This window comes from Lissotriton vulgaris, chromosome 12, assembly GCF_964263255.1.
Source record: "Lissotriton vulgaris chromosome 12, aLisVul1.2, whole genome shotgun sequence".
In the NCBI taxonomy this organism is placed as follows: Eukaryota; Metazoa; Chordata; class Amphibia; order Caudata; family Salamandridae; genus Lissotriton; species Lissotriton vulgaris.
This window is the reverse complement of record NC_141700.1, coordinates 734,161,399-734,177,835: the sequence shown is the minus strand read 5'-3', so window position 1 is coordinate 734,177,835 and position 16,437 is coordinate 734,161,399. Positions and strand designations below refer to the sequence as shown.

General features: G+C 40.6%; 1 protein-coding gene across 1 annotated transcript in view; it reads left to right on the top strand.

Moving 5' to 3' along the window:
- LOC147678438 (retinal guanylyl cyclase 2-like) overlaps positions 1-3,031 on the top strand; it is a 276,991-nt gene extending 273,960 nt beyond the window's left edge. Inside the window, exons 19-20 of the mRNA XM_086946580.1 lie at positions 1,165-1,304; positions 1,798-3,031. Of these exons, the coding sequence (XP_086802706.1) occupies positions 1,165-1,264 (100 nt within the window). The 3' untranslated portion in view covers positions 1,265-1,304; positions 1,798-3,031. The remainder of the gene's footprint in view (positions 1-1,164; positions 1,305-1,797) is intronic.
- The last annotated feature ends 13,406 nt before the right edge of the window (positions 3,032-16,437 follow it).

Here is a 16,437-nt window from a genome sequence, read left to right as displayed (position 1 = left end):
CAGCTAATACATTCAACCTTTATATGAATTTCATTTTTGTGTTACAGACTGTATAATGTCACTGTTTGGGGTTCTGTATCCCCATAACAAGCATAACCCTAACACTGCTTGAGGGGAAGTCTTGAGTATGGCCAATAGAACCAATGGGTGAGTCACAGATCCTTTTAAGGAGTCTTTGATTTGTTTCTGGTGCCCTCAACCAGCAAGTCACACCTAAACCTATGTAGACCCTTATCCTCTGGCTGTCAGAGTATTTTCTTACTCCAGTAGAAAAACAAATGGGGAGGAGTGTGGCTCAATGGTTAGAGTGGCAAATCCTGATGCAGAGATCTAGCCCAGACCAGGGCTCAATTCCCGCCTCGGCGGGTCTTGGGCTCAATTTCCCCAGACCTGATAATTCTCTCGCCTCGGTGCCTATTCTAATCATGGGTCCAACTCTGGGCAATAGCTTGCTTAATCTCCACAATGGCCCCAACAGCGCTAGGATGCCTGGCTTTACCTTGGGGGTGCCCAGGAGTGGGCACTTCACAGGGAAAGGCCAGGAAGGGTTCCACAGCGGTATGTGCACAGCACCTGAGAGACCCCTTCGGGGGTGATTCGGGCGCTATATAAATGCACTACATTTACAAATGACCTCTTGTAAGGGTTTTTCCCAATGGATACATTGTTGCCACTTCCTTATGACTCTCCCATCTATGCATGGGACAATGATGAGTTCCATCAAACTCTGGCATCTGTGGGGCAGAGAAATGAAGTGTGCGGCAAGACCTCTCTTGATATACTCTAATGACTTCATTTCCAGGACCTTGTGGTGCCTTGTCATGATTACTCTCTCACAATCTAAGAAGTAGGTATGTGTGACTTTCTGGGAGGAAACAAATTCATAAAATGTGCAAAGTTTGTAAGGAAAAACGTATCCACCCAAAAAAAACATTGAAGGTAAGTAACTTGCATATCATAATCTGGTATTACATATTCAATTATGTAAGATCTCCTAAATGTTGATACTGTGTTACAATGGTGCCTTTTGATGCAAGCATGGAGTTATCCATTAAGTAATTGTCACTGTTGTGAGATGCAATGCCACACTGGTGGCTCTGAGACAGGAAGAAGTGTTGGTTTAGGCTCTTTCTTTCATTCAATGGTTTAATTCCTGTTTTTCAGAGCCAGCAACCATGGGATAAGTTTAGCGGATATCCCCGAGGATCGCCGTAGGAAGCTGGAGCAGGAGCGCAACATCGTCCAGAAGCAGAAGATGAAGTGAGCGCTGAGGCCAAGAAGGCATTGGCCTTTTCTGTGAGGAGGCAAGTGCTGTTTATTTCTAAAGCTGATATCTCTGGATAGACTTTGAGGTCCCACTTGACCTCATATTAACATGATCAAATTCCAAGGATTTTTTGGGATCAGTTTGTGTGATTAATCTTAGATGAGGGATATTGTCTAATAGAAACATGAAAAATCTTACTGAAGCTAAGTAAGACCTGGATTTCTAATCTCCCTGCTACCCATTGACACCAAACGCCCTGCATGGTGCATTGTCGTTTCCCTGCTTTGCCATGAGTATTGCCCCACAAGTTTTTCCTCAATTTCATTCTGGAGTTAGTCTATCAGCTCTTAAAGTTTAGGATCCAGCCTTTGTCACAGATTGATTTCACTGTGTGCATCATTACACAGGTTTCCCACTTCCTTTGCCAATTTCTGACCTTGCGCAAGGCAAGCAGACTGATCAGAAATGTTATCAGCCTGAAGTAAATTTACACTTTAATTGATGGATGTATCTTTTCTTTTCTCTCACAGTGTGGTTTTACGCCGTGGAAGGAATGAGCAGCATCGTATATGAGGTGACGCAAGGAGGGCCGGGGAATATGTGCAGAATGACCGCTGCTGCTTTGACAGCAGGAGGAAAGTGCAAGGGAGATAAGGTCCAGATCTAAAAGTCGCACCACCAGAAGTCCTTGGTCGGTTCCAGGAAACAACCCGAATCTTTAGTCCTGCTCGTGGTTTCTGGGACACTTTTATCTGGTTCAGGAGAAGAACACAAGAACTGGACTGCACCGACTGCAGCACTTTAACTTTTCACCCTTTGAGTGTAAGATGCGACCTCATCCAGATCACCTTTTTTGCTCTAGTATCTCCTGCGTCACTCCAGTCTCTCCTCTGCATTGTCTCATTTGAACCATCAGCATCTCATGCAGTTATTCTTTTTTGCAAGAACTCATCACAAATCACTGCGCTTGTAGTGTTACACCCTGTAGCCCAAGATTGCTATTGGTTACAGACCACAGCTCAGTATAGACCTTTTTCACACTCAAATCCTGTGCTAAAAAGACAACTAGTTACACAAACATGTTACAGACACAGACAGTCGGTTACATAAATCACTTTTCTAACAATGGAAGGTTGGTTACCTGGGTAAATCTGTCAGCAATGTAAAGTTGGTTATATTGGTCACTCAGCTAACAACAGCCATTCAATTTCATGGAGCACACTGATAATAATTGAATATTCATTAACTGGATACTTCTGCTAATACTTTAAAACTGGTTACATGGAGCAATCAGCAGATAATGGACTGCCAAGTTACCCTGGGAGAAATACCAATAATGTTGAATTTGTTACATGGAGATCTTCCTGATAATGGACAAATGGGTACAAATTGATGGACAACTGATTAACTGGAGCACATTGTTGACAGTGGTTAATAGCTTTACTGGTTCGCCCTGTTAATAGTGGATATTAGATCGCCTGTAACCCCTTGCTAATAGCGAATCATTGGTTACACGTAGCTCTCTCTGCTAGTAATGGACAATTGGTTATGTGGAGGCTTCTGCTATAAGGAACACAGAATTACAGAGAGTAAACTACCAATTACTACAAAAAACTGAAGGATCATTCTGCTAAAAATGGAACATCAATTACTTGGATCACTCTGCCATTGACTGAAAAAACCCTTCTTTGGATCATTCCTCCAATGATGCATACTCAGTGATGTGAATCACTCTTTGAATAATAAACAATTGATTACATGAGGAGCATGAATGGTCCATTACACCAAGCACTCCAATAATAGTGTGTAATAGGTTACAGGGAGGATTGTTGTAATAAAGGAACTGATTGCACAGAAGACAATGCTCGTAATAGGTAATCGGCTATTAAAGGCACTTTGCAATAAATAGACAGATGCTTACACAGTACACTATTTAATATCAATCCATTACAAAGACCAGTATTCTTACCATAGACAGTTATTTGTACAAAGCACTCACCACATATCGGTAACTTATGAAAAGCAATATTCTTGCAATCGAAAATTCGATACACAGAGCACCGGTTATATGGAGCAGTCTGATGATGTCAGTCAGGTACTACAAGGAGTGTTGTTACTACAGATGATTGTTACACTGAGTATTTTTCTGGTATCAGCCAGTTACAAAGAGCACTATTCGTAATCAATTCCCCATTCAGAGCATGCTGTGACATTAATCAATGACAAAGGCAAAATTCTTATAGTAGACCATTGGCTATTCAGAATGCTTTGCTGATATCACCCATATACAAATAGGACTAGTCTTACAACAGAAGATTGGTTATACTTAAGGCTCCCAGTTTTCCGTTTTTACTGATTTTTACAGATAAATGCAGACAGGAAATCATCTTTGTTCCTGTCTGTATTTACATTAAAATGTGGACAAATATAGGAAATAGGTTTTATTTTGGACAATTGTCACTACTGTCAATCATGAGTGCTAGGCCAATAGCTATGCAGATTGGGAGGCAGAGCAGTTAAAAACTATTTGAAAGAATTTCTTTAAGAAGCTTAAATAACTGCAGCAGGACAGTCGTTCAAGCTGTTGTGCAATGGAGATGGTTTTCTGACTGTATTATACTGTAACTGGCTAAACCCCGTTGAACATTCAAACAAGAGTAAGCATTTGTCTATTAAATAAATATGGAAATATACCTAATGCAGCTTCATTTTTTACACTCGGTGCAAAATAAATATGGATAAATACAGAAATGTAAAAGATGCAAAAACAAAAACATAAAACTGTGATCCCTAGTTATTCTGAAGGTTTGCTGATACTAGTTAATTACTAGGAGGGATGTTTTTACAACAGATGATTGGTTATATAGGGTATTACTCGTCGAATACTGCTGATAATAAACAATGACAAAAAGTGATATTGTCATAGTAGGCAACTGGCTATACAGAAAACTCTGCTGTTATCGATCATTTACAAACAGGACTAGTCTTACAATAAAGGATGAGTTATACTGAACACTCTGCTGATATCAGTCAATTACAAAGAGGGTGTTCTTCCAATAGACAGTTAATTATATTGCCCACTTTGCTAATTTCTCTCAATTACAACTGGGAGTGTTCGTACTAAAGATGATTTGTTATAAAGAGCACTCAGCAGTTGTAAATCAGTTACACAGACTGTCCTTTTCAACTGTGACTGGTTGTAGAGATTATTCAGCTGATTTTGATTAATCACAAAAAATAATAATCCTATAAGTGACATCTCATTAGACAAGACGCTCTGCTGTTATTGATCAATTACACAAAACCTTATTCTTGCAGGAGACTCCTAGTTACACAGGGCACTATGATCTATTCTTTCATTTGAATACTTTATTTTGGTCTATAGACCATAGAAGTGCAAATGCAATAAAAACATACAATATATTCAAACGATCATTATAAAAAACACACGTTCAAGTAACCAGTGAAGTCCTCAGTTACAAATATTGTTAGAAAACCTTTGCCTTAAACAGAACTCCAAACAGTAAAACATTGGTCTATTACTAATCGCATCCTTTTTGCAACAAATGATTGGGTATGCTGAGTACTCTGGTTTAAAATAGACAGAGAGTTATAAAGATCGCTCTGCTGATGGCGGACAAGAAATTAAAATGTTTTAGGTCCTTTGCATAGTCCTAACATCCAGTGATTGATTCTCGAATAGTTAGTTAACAGTAGTGTGAAAGGAGTCCTATCTGCATCAATTGAGAGTATGTTTGTATCCGGACTCCTTTTACATTGTCTCTATCCCTAGAATTATTTTTGATTCAACACGATCATCTGATTTTTTTTTGTCCAGCCCTGAATTTTGGCCGAGATATGAAGAGCTTCAAGATATCTATGATTTAGAGCAGGGGTCTCCAAACCGGTCATGGAGGGCCGGATCCATGCCAGATTTTTTGGATACCCCCATTGAGATACATGTAGTAATTTTAAAAATCTGGCATGGATCCGGCCCTCCAGGACCGGTTTGGAGACCCCTGATTTAGAGGATTCTAGAGAACTTTTTCCACAACAACTTTGAAGCGAAATGATACATCAGCCAAGAATGGAACCTGGCAAATACTCATACAGTAGAATTTGCCTCAAAGTAGTGTGTATAAAAGTAAACTATGTAACATGCTTTGTTTACCAGTTCTTTGGAGATGTTTGGCAATGCGCCATATAAGGTGTTTAAATTGTGTCCTATTTTAAAATATGTGATTAAAGTGGAACACAGTTTGTGTGTTCATTATCTTCCTATGGATCATGGTTTGAAGTCGTGTACGAAATATGCTGGTTTCAAACTAAAACTCTTTAGAGATGAAAGAAGCTAGGCTGGCATGAAAATCTGTGCCAGCATCAAATATGAAAGAGACAGTTTCTTCAAACGAGAACACCAATTTTCCAGTGTTCAGTGTGACGAATCTCAGTTAGACAATCTTTCCTTGCAAAAATTAATGACTATACATTGCATAATATCAACCATGCACAAATATCTTCCCACAGAGATTTGAGTTGCATCCAATGTAACTATTAAACACTTACTGTGGTCAGGAAGGGGCCACTTTAGTGAACACAATCTATTAGGAGTTTGTAAAGAGCGGCTACTCACTCATGAGGTTCTCAAGACGCTGAGCGGGCTGCTGAACTGTCTGGGCATGGAGGTTCAGTCGAAGATCCAGGTCTTGAGATACTTCCTGAATTGGGTCAGCGAAGCACACTGAAGGAAAGTCTAGAAAACTAATATTCAATAACAACAGGAGCCCTATTGTTGAAGCACCTCAATACTCAATAAAAGATCTCTTTATTTACACTGCCCTTCCACACAGAATTACAATAGTGCATTGAATAAAGTCTCTCCTCAAAAAGAGATTTCTCATGGTGAGATTGGAGCCTGAGAACCATACACGCCCTCGCCTTTGTCGATTCTGGCCAACTTCACAGAACCAGCAAAGGATATTTCCTTTTCACTTGTTACCATTAGATCATGAGCAGCATGGCCTGAAAAGAAGAGTACACATGCATCCAAGGATTTGCCTTTTTTGAGGCGAAACAATATTGCTTGTAATCGGTGGAACGAGAGTTGGTTAGCACTGTGCACCTGGCCTTCAAAAACAAACTCTTTCAGGGCTGTAGTGCAACCTGGCCAGCAGTGTTATTGCCATATGATGGCATGGCACTAAGCAGTACCATAACAGTTGTACCACTCATGCAGTTAGTGGGTGCAGCATGGCGTGGTACCAATCAGATGGGCACCCTGCTCACTGTTGCACCCCTGATCAGGAATGTATGTAACACTGCCACCTTTTAATATATGATGTAACCACTTCCTCCAAGAGATACGCTAATCAATATTTGATCAATAATGCAGTACACTAAAGTAGGAGTGTAGTAAAAAGGTTTATTGCACTGTCACTTGGCCAAAAGAGTCGAGAAATGAAAAAAATTAACTAAAAACAGGTTTATTCTATATCCTAGAATTTTGTAGTTAAAAACACATTCTGGCCTTGTGGGCATCCTTTGAATTGCATATAAATACTTTTTTAGCAAATCCATATGGTCTAGACGAGCAGTTCTTAACCTGGGTTCCGCGAACAACAAGGGGGTCTATGATGCCAATTTAGGCGGTTCACGACTGTTTCCAAAATTGAAAAATATTAGCTGATTAATAAAGTATAAATAGAAATGCAAAATTGAAAATGGTAAAATGCTCTGTAAATATAAGCAAATTTGAAATTAGAGGCTAAACATTAAGTTGTATCCTTACCTTGATTTGTGGGAGAAACAGAAGTACAGCAAATAGAATCAAGTATGGAAGATTGGTGGTCGCAATTGAAGCACTCTTATGCGCCACCAAAGAAGATAATGCATCAGGAGCAAAAAAGACATAGAAATATGATATAGAGTCTATCATATCCCTTGCTTTATCTTTCAGAAATAAAACGAAATTTTGAAAAATCTCCAACCTACCCATTAAAATGTTGATGTTCTCATATTTTTTGTTTGTAAATTAAATAACATATTTAAACATTAATGTATTTGTTTGATGTATACTTTACTTGATTCCGTATTTTTGTGTACTATTTGGAGGGTCAAATCATAGAAATTGCTTAAGGGGAGATTTCCAGCTTCATTTTTGATTGAGTGGGTGTCCACAAAAGTCAAAAGGTTAAGAAGAGCTGGTCTAGACCGAATCACTACATCTGTCTATTGACACTGTTGAATGTCAGCATCATTGAGGTCCATAATCCTAAATTCAATCCTAGATTCAACCTTTATAATGATTTGTTGTTAAGTTGACTCCACACAGGAATTTAATTAAAGTATATTTATTTGTAGAAAGCACAGGGGCAAGGTAGGACACAACCTACACAGGACTTCTTCCCCAGCAACTGTCCACACAGAAGCTAGGAAAGGAATCCTGCAGACAAACAGAACTTTGGATAACCCACATCTTCCTCCTTATAAAACAATGGAAACAAAAACAAAAGAATTAACAAATAAAATCTTGCAACCACTTAGGTTTGGAGCAAACACGTTTCTTACACATAACAGTATCATTTTACAATTAGATTCTTCAACAGATGTAAAGTTGGGATCTTGATTCTGTGGAATAACTTCCTGTGAAATACCCTCACTAGACATGTTGGTAGGTGAATCAATAACAACAACATCACTAGCATTCTCTGGAGGATTGTTACATTCATCAGAGATGGAAATGTTTTCTGATACAACCAAACCACCATTATCCTCATTATGAACAAATTGAGATTCAGACACATTGTTTGAGTAATGGGAAGAATCATTTGAATCCTTCTTCAAATTTTTCTTCCCTTTGTAAATAGCGATTCTCTTTAAATTCCACACCTTTCCATCAATTAGAAGAACAGCATTCCGTAAAATTTTCTTAATCATTAATGGTTCCGAAAACTGAGATTCCCCCTTACAAACTTTCCAAGGTTTCTTGACCTTAACCCACATACCAGCTTTTACATTCACAGTGCCAGTACCACATTTACTGTCAAAATTTCTTTTATATTCTAGATGTTTTTCAATAACATTAGTTCTAACTTTATTCATGCATATATCCAAGCAAGATTTCTTGTGTAACCAATTAGGATTACACTTGGTTCTAGCAACGCGACCTCTCATGACTTCAAAAGGTGACATTTTCAATGCGTCATGAATGTTGGTTCTATAGGACCAAACCGCTTTGTAAATTGAAGTTTCCAATCTTCTTTTTTTAGATTTGCAATTTGAATAGCATTCTTTAGAACTCTGTTGAATCTTTCACATAATCCATTACCACTTGGATTATATAAAGAAGTGGTTTTGTGGACAATACCAGTTCTGTCAAAATAGGATTTAGTCAATTTTGACGTGAATTGAACAACATTATCACTTATGATTTGGTTGGGAAGACCTTCTTCAATAAAAACCTTGTCAATAACATTTATAACAGAAGCAGAATCTACTTTGTCTACAATAGTAATGCGAGGCCCCCTTGAAAAAATATCAGTTATTGAAATCACACATTTTTGATTATCTCCAATAGGCCCCATAATATCCATTGCAACTGTATGCCAAGGACCCTCCAGAATTATGGGTTCACACATGTCAGGTCTAAGAGTGTTAAGCACTTTATCTGAATTAGAGCACGAAATACACTCACGTACAATTCTTTCAGTAAGAACATCAATCCCTGGCGACCAATACCATTGTTTGACGTTTTGCTTGATTTTGACAATGCCACAATGGTCTTTGTGACACAACCCAATAATATTATTCCTTAAAGATGAAGGGAGAACAGCTTGATTACCCCGAAAAATAGTATCATCACACACAGTAAGTTCATTCCTAACTTCCCAAAATGGTTTGAGATCCGACAACAATCTTTTCTTCTCTGTCCACCCCTTACGAATAAATGAAATTACAGAGGTTAAAATCTTGTCTTTCAAATACTCTTCACTCCATACTTTGTTTCCAATGCAGAAAGGATTTCCATCATGAATAAGAGCAATGTGAAAAGAATCCCACTCATTCACTTCACACTCTTGCAAGTCAGTAGGCATGCAAGAAAGAAAATCGGCAATGACGTTACTTTTCTCTGGAAAATATTCAATCTTAATAACAAAATCTTGTAGACGCATAGACATCCTAGCTATTCTAGCTGTAGCATTGTAAAGACCTTCAGTGGAAAGAAGTTTGGTGAGTGGTTTGTGGTCAGACCTAACTACACATTTCTTTCCCCACACAAAACTTTGAAAAAGTTCTAGAGCCCAGACTACAGCTAGAGTTTCCTTCTCTATAACAGAGAACTTGCTCTCTGGAACAGAAAGTGCCCTTGAAGCGAACGCAACAATACGTTCTTTTCCTAAACCATCGATTTGTGAGAGGACACTGCCTAACCCTTTGTTACTAGCATCAACATTGATCACAGAATCAAGGTCTAAATCAAAAGGAGATAACACAGGAGCATTAATGATGTCCATCTTAATACCATTGAATTCATTCTCGCACAGGGCCAACCATTAAAATCTGACCTTACTTTTCAAAAGCTGCCTAATATTAAAAACCTTGCTAGGAAAGTTCTTAATAAATTTTGAATACAATTCTACCATTCCTAGGAATGACCGAACATCATCTTTATTGGTAGTAGGAGGAGCCTCCTTTATAGCATCCACCAATTTAGGTTTGGTAGATACTCCCTCACAACATAATACATGTCCAAGATAAGTCACGGATTTAACTCCAAAATTACATTTCGAAAACTCAATAGTTAACCCCTTTTCCTCAAGAATACCTAACACTTCTTCAAGAATAGAATTATGTTAATTTTTATCCTCTCCATATACAAGAATGTCATCTTGAAAATTTTTTACTTTAGGGTGTTTTCCAAAAAGTTGATGCATGATACGTTGGAAAATGGCGGCTGCGGGTGCCAATCCAAATGGCATCCTTTTGAACTGGAAACACCCCATGGGAGTAATGAATGCTGTAGGTTGCTTACTATCATTGTCAAGGGAAATCTGATGGTATGCAGCAGAAAGATCTATTGTGGAAAAAATGTTAGCACCATTAACTGAGGATAGCATTTCAGACCTTTTCGGTAAGGGAAATTTATCTATTACAATATTCTCGTTCAAACGACGAAGATCTACACATAGGCGGATCTTGCCATTAGCATGTCTTGCGATTACAACTGGCGAAATCCAATTGGAGGACTCAATAGGTTTGATGATATCTTCTTTAACTAGTTTTTCCAATTCTTTTTCTACATCACTTTGTACTAAAATTGGAATATTCCTGGCTTTAAACGTTTTAGGATTGGCATTATCCTTTAGAACAATGTGATGAGAAAACCCTTGAAAGTTACCAATTTTACCACTAAAGACTTTTGGAAATTTTTTAAGCATAGAGTCACCAATCTCTACACCATCATTGACAACTGAAACAGGATCTGGACTGTTAGGATTCAATATAATATCCAAATACCTTTGATCTCTCCATCCGAGAACAGAAGGTCCGTGTTTAGCCACATATGATTTCCCAAAAGATTCCTTACCCTTGAACCTGAACTTCAAGGGTTTGAAACCGATCATGTCTATCTTTCCCCCTGAATATCCCTCCGGGGAAATATCTGGGGTGTAAAGATCATCTCCAAGATAACGTGCAAAATCAGAATTCCAGACATTCTCATTGATAATAGTGTATGGAGAACCTGAATCAGCGTAAATATCAATTGGGACCCCACCAATTAGCATATTGCAAATAGGTTTTTTGAGAATATTTCTCTTACAAGAATCATTAATATTAAATATATAAACCTTTTCAATAGGTCTTTGGATGCATTCATCTTTTACTGAACAATGTATCACTTTCTTAACACACTCATCCTCAACAGAACAGTGCATGACTTTTTTAACCAAGTCCTCTTCATCACTTGAAGAAGAATCATAAATGACTTTCACTTTTTTACTCTTGACTCTATTGCAAGCTCTGGAATAATGCCCAATTAACCCACAATTCGAGCATTTCTCCTTAAATGCTGGACATAAATTATATTTAGCCAAGTGTGAATTGCTACCACAATGGAAACACTTTAAATTATCCTTCTTTTTGACATCACTAGGTTTAATTTTCGATTGATATTTTTGTTTATAATTAGATTTGCTTTGAACTTTTGAAACAGTTTGTTCAGTGGTAGCTTTTTGCTCAAGAATAGTTTTCTCCTCATTTTTAATTGCTTTTGCACTTCGTCCTGAAAGTTCAGCCTTTCTGACAATGGCTAAAACATCTTTAAGCTCTGAATCGCCATTGATCCAAAGTCTGTCTTGAATAGATGGATCCGAAGCATGCATTACCACTTGATCTCTTATGAACTGTTCTTGAAGATGGTCAAACTTACAATCCTCTGCTATTTTTTGAGTTCAGCAACATATATTATTATTATTATTGACCATTTGTAGAGCGCCTGGTTACGCCACCGGCGTGTCCCCGCGCTATGATCAATACATCAATACTTTCCCCAGGTTGTTGGTTCCTGCGAAAAAACTTGTAACGCGTAATACCTATTCATACTTTAGGAGAAAAGTGATTATCAAAGTCCTTCAAAATATCATCGAAAACATTACAATCACCACCACCGCTAAATTTTGACATTTCTTCATAAATTTTAAGACCACCAGCACCTAAAGAGTGTAAAAATAGTTTCTTCTTCCTTTCTGGTTTCATTCTACCATCTTCATCAATGGTGTCAATAAAGTTTAGAAAATAAGCTTTCCATTGTAGCCACTTTATACATGGTTCTATACCAGATGGCCAAAAGGCTTGTGGTGATTGTATAGTGAAGTTTTGTGAAGCCATGTTAAATTATAATTTCCACAACAAAACGCTTGAAAATATAATTTGAATAGTTCCTCAGTTACTTTAGTAAAGTTTTTAAATAATGAAGAAATATAGCTTACTTGATGACTAACACGATGATTCACTCATCATAGGTATTCCTCCAAAACGCTCTGAAGTTGAAGATAATAATTGTATATTAATTATTTTAATTAGGAATGAAATCTAGTTCACAAAAAGCGTTTAAAAAAAAAACAAAAAAAAAAACTCTTCCTAAATAATCGGAATCAACGATGTAATCCGTTATCTGAGCTTGTTCGGGTTACTGCAAACGTTGCTATGGTGATTTAAAATGGCCGCCGTGCGTCTTTCGTCATAACGCTACCATCACGCTACCATAACGCGCTGCGTGTATTGCGCGTATGACACGATGACCTCACAAGCCGCAGAAGAGACAGAAGCATAAGAAGTGCGTGAGAAGGCAGAGTTCGCGCTGAAGGTAACCGCTTCACAAACAGTTTTGAAATATGCACATTAAATTAATCTGCCATCTGATAGATAGAATCTTTACAGATAATTGCGCAAAATATGAAAAACCAGAGTCACTTTTGAACTAATTCCCCAGCAACTGTCCACACAGAAGCTAGGAAAGGAATCCTGCAGACAAACAGAACTTTGGATAAAAACAATTCTAAAGAAATACTTATAGGGACAACATAACATTTGTGCTTTCCAACTTTTGTCTTAAATTCAAATAGATTATGAGTTATTTTTCTTCTCAGCCCCTGCCTGGATCCTGTTCACAAATACATGCTCAGCCACTTTGACTGATGAGTTCTTCAGAGAGCTAAGCTGATAAATATTAGCATAATTCTTAGCCTAATGACAAATTGACAGGGAGAAGGTGAAGTTGAATAACAGTGTTCAAAACCTTCATGAAGAGCATGTCCCAGGGCTCTAATCTGGCTTCATATATTTCTTTTGGGGCACTGTCAGGCCCCTTAGATTTTCTGATTGGTCTGTAATTCAGGACAAACACAACCTCTGAAACAGAGTTAACACCAATTTATCAGAAACTAGCACTACTGAGTCTGTATAGCCTGCATAAAGGGATTGAAAGTGTTTCACCCATGAGGGACTGGAAATGTCCATATCCACGGAATCCTATCCTAAAGGGACTTTGAAAATACTATACATCACTGGCTAAATGTTTGCCAAAATCCTATGGGAGAAGATCTTATCAAGTTTCTCCTAGAGAGATGACTGGTAGATCTTTCTTTGAATTTTGAAAGGCAGTTTATATGAAGAGTGAGTGTTAGATACTTGTTTTTTTATTTCTTTTTATTGAGCAGCTTGTAACACAAGTATACATAGTCCCACAGCTGGAACCGAATAAAGCAATTGTAATCATATAGCAATACAAGCACTTTTTATCTGAAATTACTCAATGACCAGCCCTCAACTCAATCCTCCCCCCCCCCCCCTCCGGCACCGTTAGCTGATATTCCTGAACCCATAGCAACTTATACATCATAATTTTGGTATCCATAGTAACAGACCTAACCCTTGCAAACATTGGCAACCTCACATTTATGCATTTTGTCTACCACAAGTCAGGATTCCCAAGTAAGTACACGGTCAACGGAGCCCAAAAGTCCTTCGGCCAAGAAGTCTCAGGTAGTTCCTCTGCATAGGTACCCAGTTGTTCTCTGCAATATATCAAATCCCGGATCCACTTTTTCACGGTTGGGATAGTTTTGGCACCCCCGCCATTGCGCCACCGCCCGCTTAGTGAACAAGGTCGAAACAGCAACAATTTGCTGATTACATGGCTTAAGCTTCTTCACCCAGCCCAGTAGACAAACATCAGGCGTGCACATCACGTTTTCTAGCACAACCTCAGTGAGCACTCTCGTCTCTTTGGTCCAGAATGTGAATATTTATAATCGCAGCTCCATGCAAGATGCATAAAGTCTGCATCCTCCTGTCCCCATCTCACACAGCATGCAGTCTCACGCAGACCAAAATTGAATGGGTGTATAATATAGCTGGTGCAGATATTTAAAATGAATAATGCGGAGGGTACAGCTTGCCATCAATCGGCCAGTCAGCTCACAGCAATACTTCAATTGTTCCAGTCACAGTGAGGACCCAAGCATCGAATTCCATTTATTGTATGAAGGGCTTTCCATGAGTCCCCTTTCTCTCAGTGATGCATTATACATTTTAGTTATCAGACCCCTAAGTTCCTCCCCCGCCAGCACCGCCTGCAGCGCTAGAAATGATCTTGGCTCTGCTGGATAATCAGGGTAAATAGTTCTGACCGCCTGCAGCACCCTTACATATGTGAAACCCAGCTTCATACCATGATCCCGTCCACCCTGCAAGTCCAGAAGGGACCGAAACTGGCCATTCTTATACAGCTCTCCCAGTGTTTTGATCCCTGCTTCCTTCAGTGCTCTCAAGGCTGCCTGCTCCTGAGTCGCGGAAATGTCCGGGTGCGAAGCAAGTGGTAGCGTTGGGTCATACAAATAGTCTAGCTGTGCCCTCTTAGCCAGAGTCTTCCATGCCAATGCAGTGCATTGAACTGAGTTAATTCCAGTTTGTGAACCTCCTCCTACCCCAAACAGCGTCGTCGCTGCCAGAGGCACTGGGTTCGCGGTGTCCTCCTCAATTGCAGTATGCGGCAAGAACCGCTGCAGGAAGTACCAATAGTGCGCAAACTGCGCCTCTGCGCACAAATGGTACAGCCGCATATCAGGAGCTTCAAACCTCCCCGTTCAAATGGTTGTGTAAGCACACTCCAACTGCATCTGGGTTTCTTACCTCCCAGGCAAAGATCAGTAGGGCAGATTGAAGCATAGTAAAGAATGCGATATTCAGCTAAACGGGGATATTGACAAACAAATAGAAGAGTTTGCACAAGATCGTCGTTTTTGTTACCGTAATTCTGTCAGCCAGCGAGAGAGGCAACTTAGCCCACCGCGACGCTTGGTCCGTTATTTGTGTAATGACTCGGCCATAGTTCATTGTGAGTACCTTATCTGATAGAGACTACTAGCCGCAGATTCCTTAACGTAGAATTATCCCCAGGCGCGAGACTGGATCCGGAAAATGTTCTTTGCAACAGCATCTCTGCACGCCTGGGGCTGTACCACGTGAATCCACCCTGACCTTGTCCGCGGGCGTGACGTCAGTGAGGTCACATAAGCCCAACCCCGGTGCGCAGACGTCAGTTTTTTCACTTTTCCGCGTGCAATGCGGATCCGGACCGTGTCCTGGCCTGTTTTCAGGCTTTCTGTTCACGCTTTGCGTTGAGGAACAGTGTGCGAATGCCTGCAGGCTTCAAGACGTGTACTTCTTGTGCACGTCAGATGTCGGAGACGGACCCTCACCCTATCTGTATGTGGGGTTTGGACAAGCACCATGACTCTACAGACTGTGAAGGTTGTCAGCACCTCAAACCGAAGTCCAGGAGGGAGCGCCGGATGAAATTGCTGTCGGCTCGCTTGGCCAGGTTGGTGTCGTCCCAGCGTCCATCCCCTACCTCGGAAGCCAGGAGCCGCCGATTCTGACTGCATCATCGCCCTGCGCCATGGCCCCAAGGGCATCGCTCGCCAGCTGGTAGGTCCTGCAGCTTGTCTCCGAGGCCTTGTCCTCGTTCGACAGAGGGTATGGGTTCTCCTTGGGACATGCGCCCTCGCCTATCGCCACCCTAACTGCCAATTCCTGGCATTGGGGTGACTAGGGCCCACATGAAAGCCTATGCTGTGGCTCTGCAGGCTTATTTGGCCCCTCCTCCTCCTCCTCCTGACATGCCTGCAGATCCCTTGCCTCACGCGGGGCCTTTCGCGGAGTCGCTGGCGGCTTCGACCCCGGCGCCGAAGGGTTCTGCTTCAGGTTGTAGGAGGGTGGTGTTGTCGGGGCGCGGTCCTGCGGTGTTTCCCTCTTTGATCCATGGCATCCCTGCCTCGTCGCAAATCCCTACAGGACTCCCTGTGGCATTGCAGGAGATCACCGGGACTCAGGGCTCATCCCCGAGTCCCCCTCGGTCCTCTGAGCAAGCAGCTGCCTCACCAGAGGCCGAGCCGGCGCCTTTTCGGCTCCAAAGGCTTTCCTCCCCAGGCCGGTCGGTGCCGCGTGTGGAGGGCGGGGCCTGGGGTGCTTTCCTGAGTCTGTCTCGGTCCTCTACGCAGGTGGCTGCCTCATGTGAGGTCGAGCCGGTGCCTTTTCAGCGCCGTTCCTTAGCTGAACTGGCTCCGACCCCTCCCCATTCTCTTAGGGAACACGTGGTGGTGGAGGTC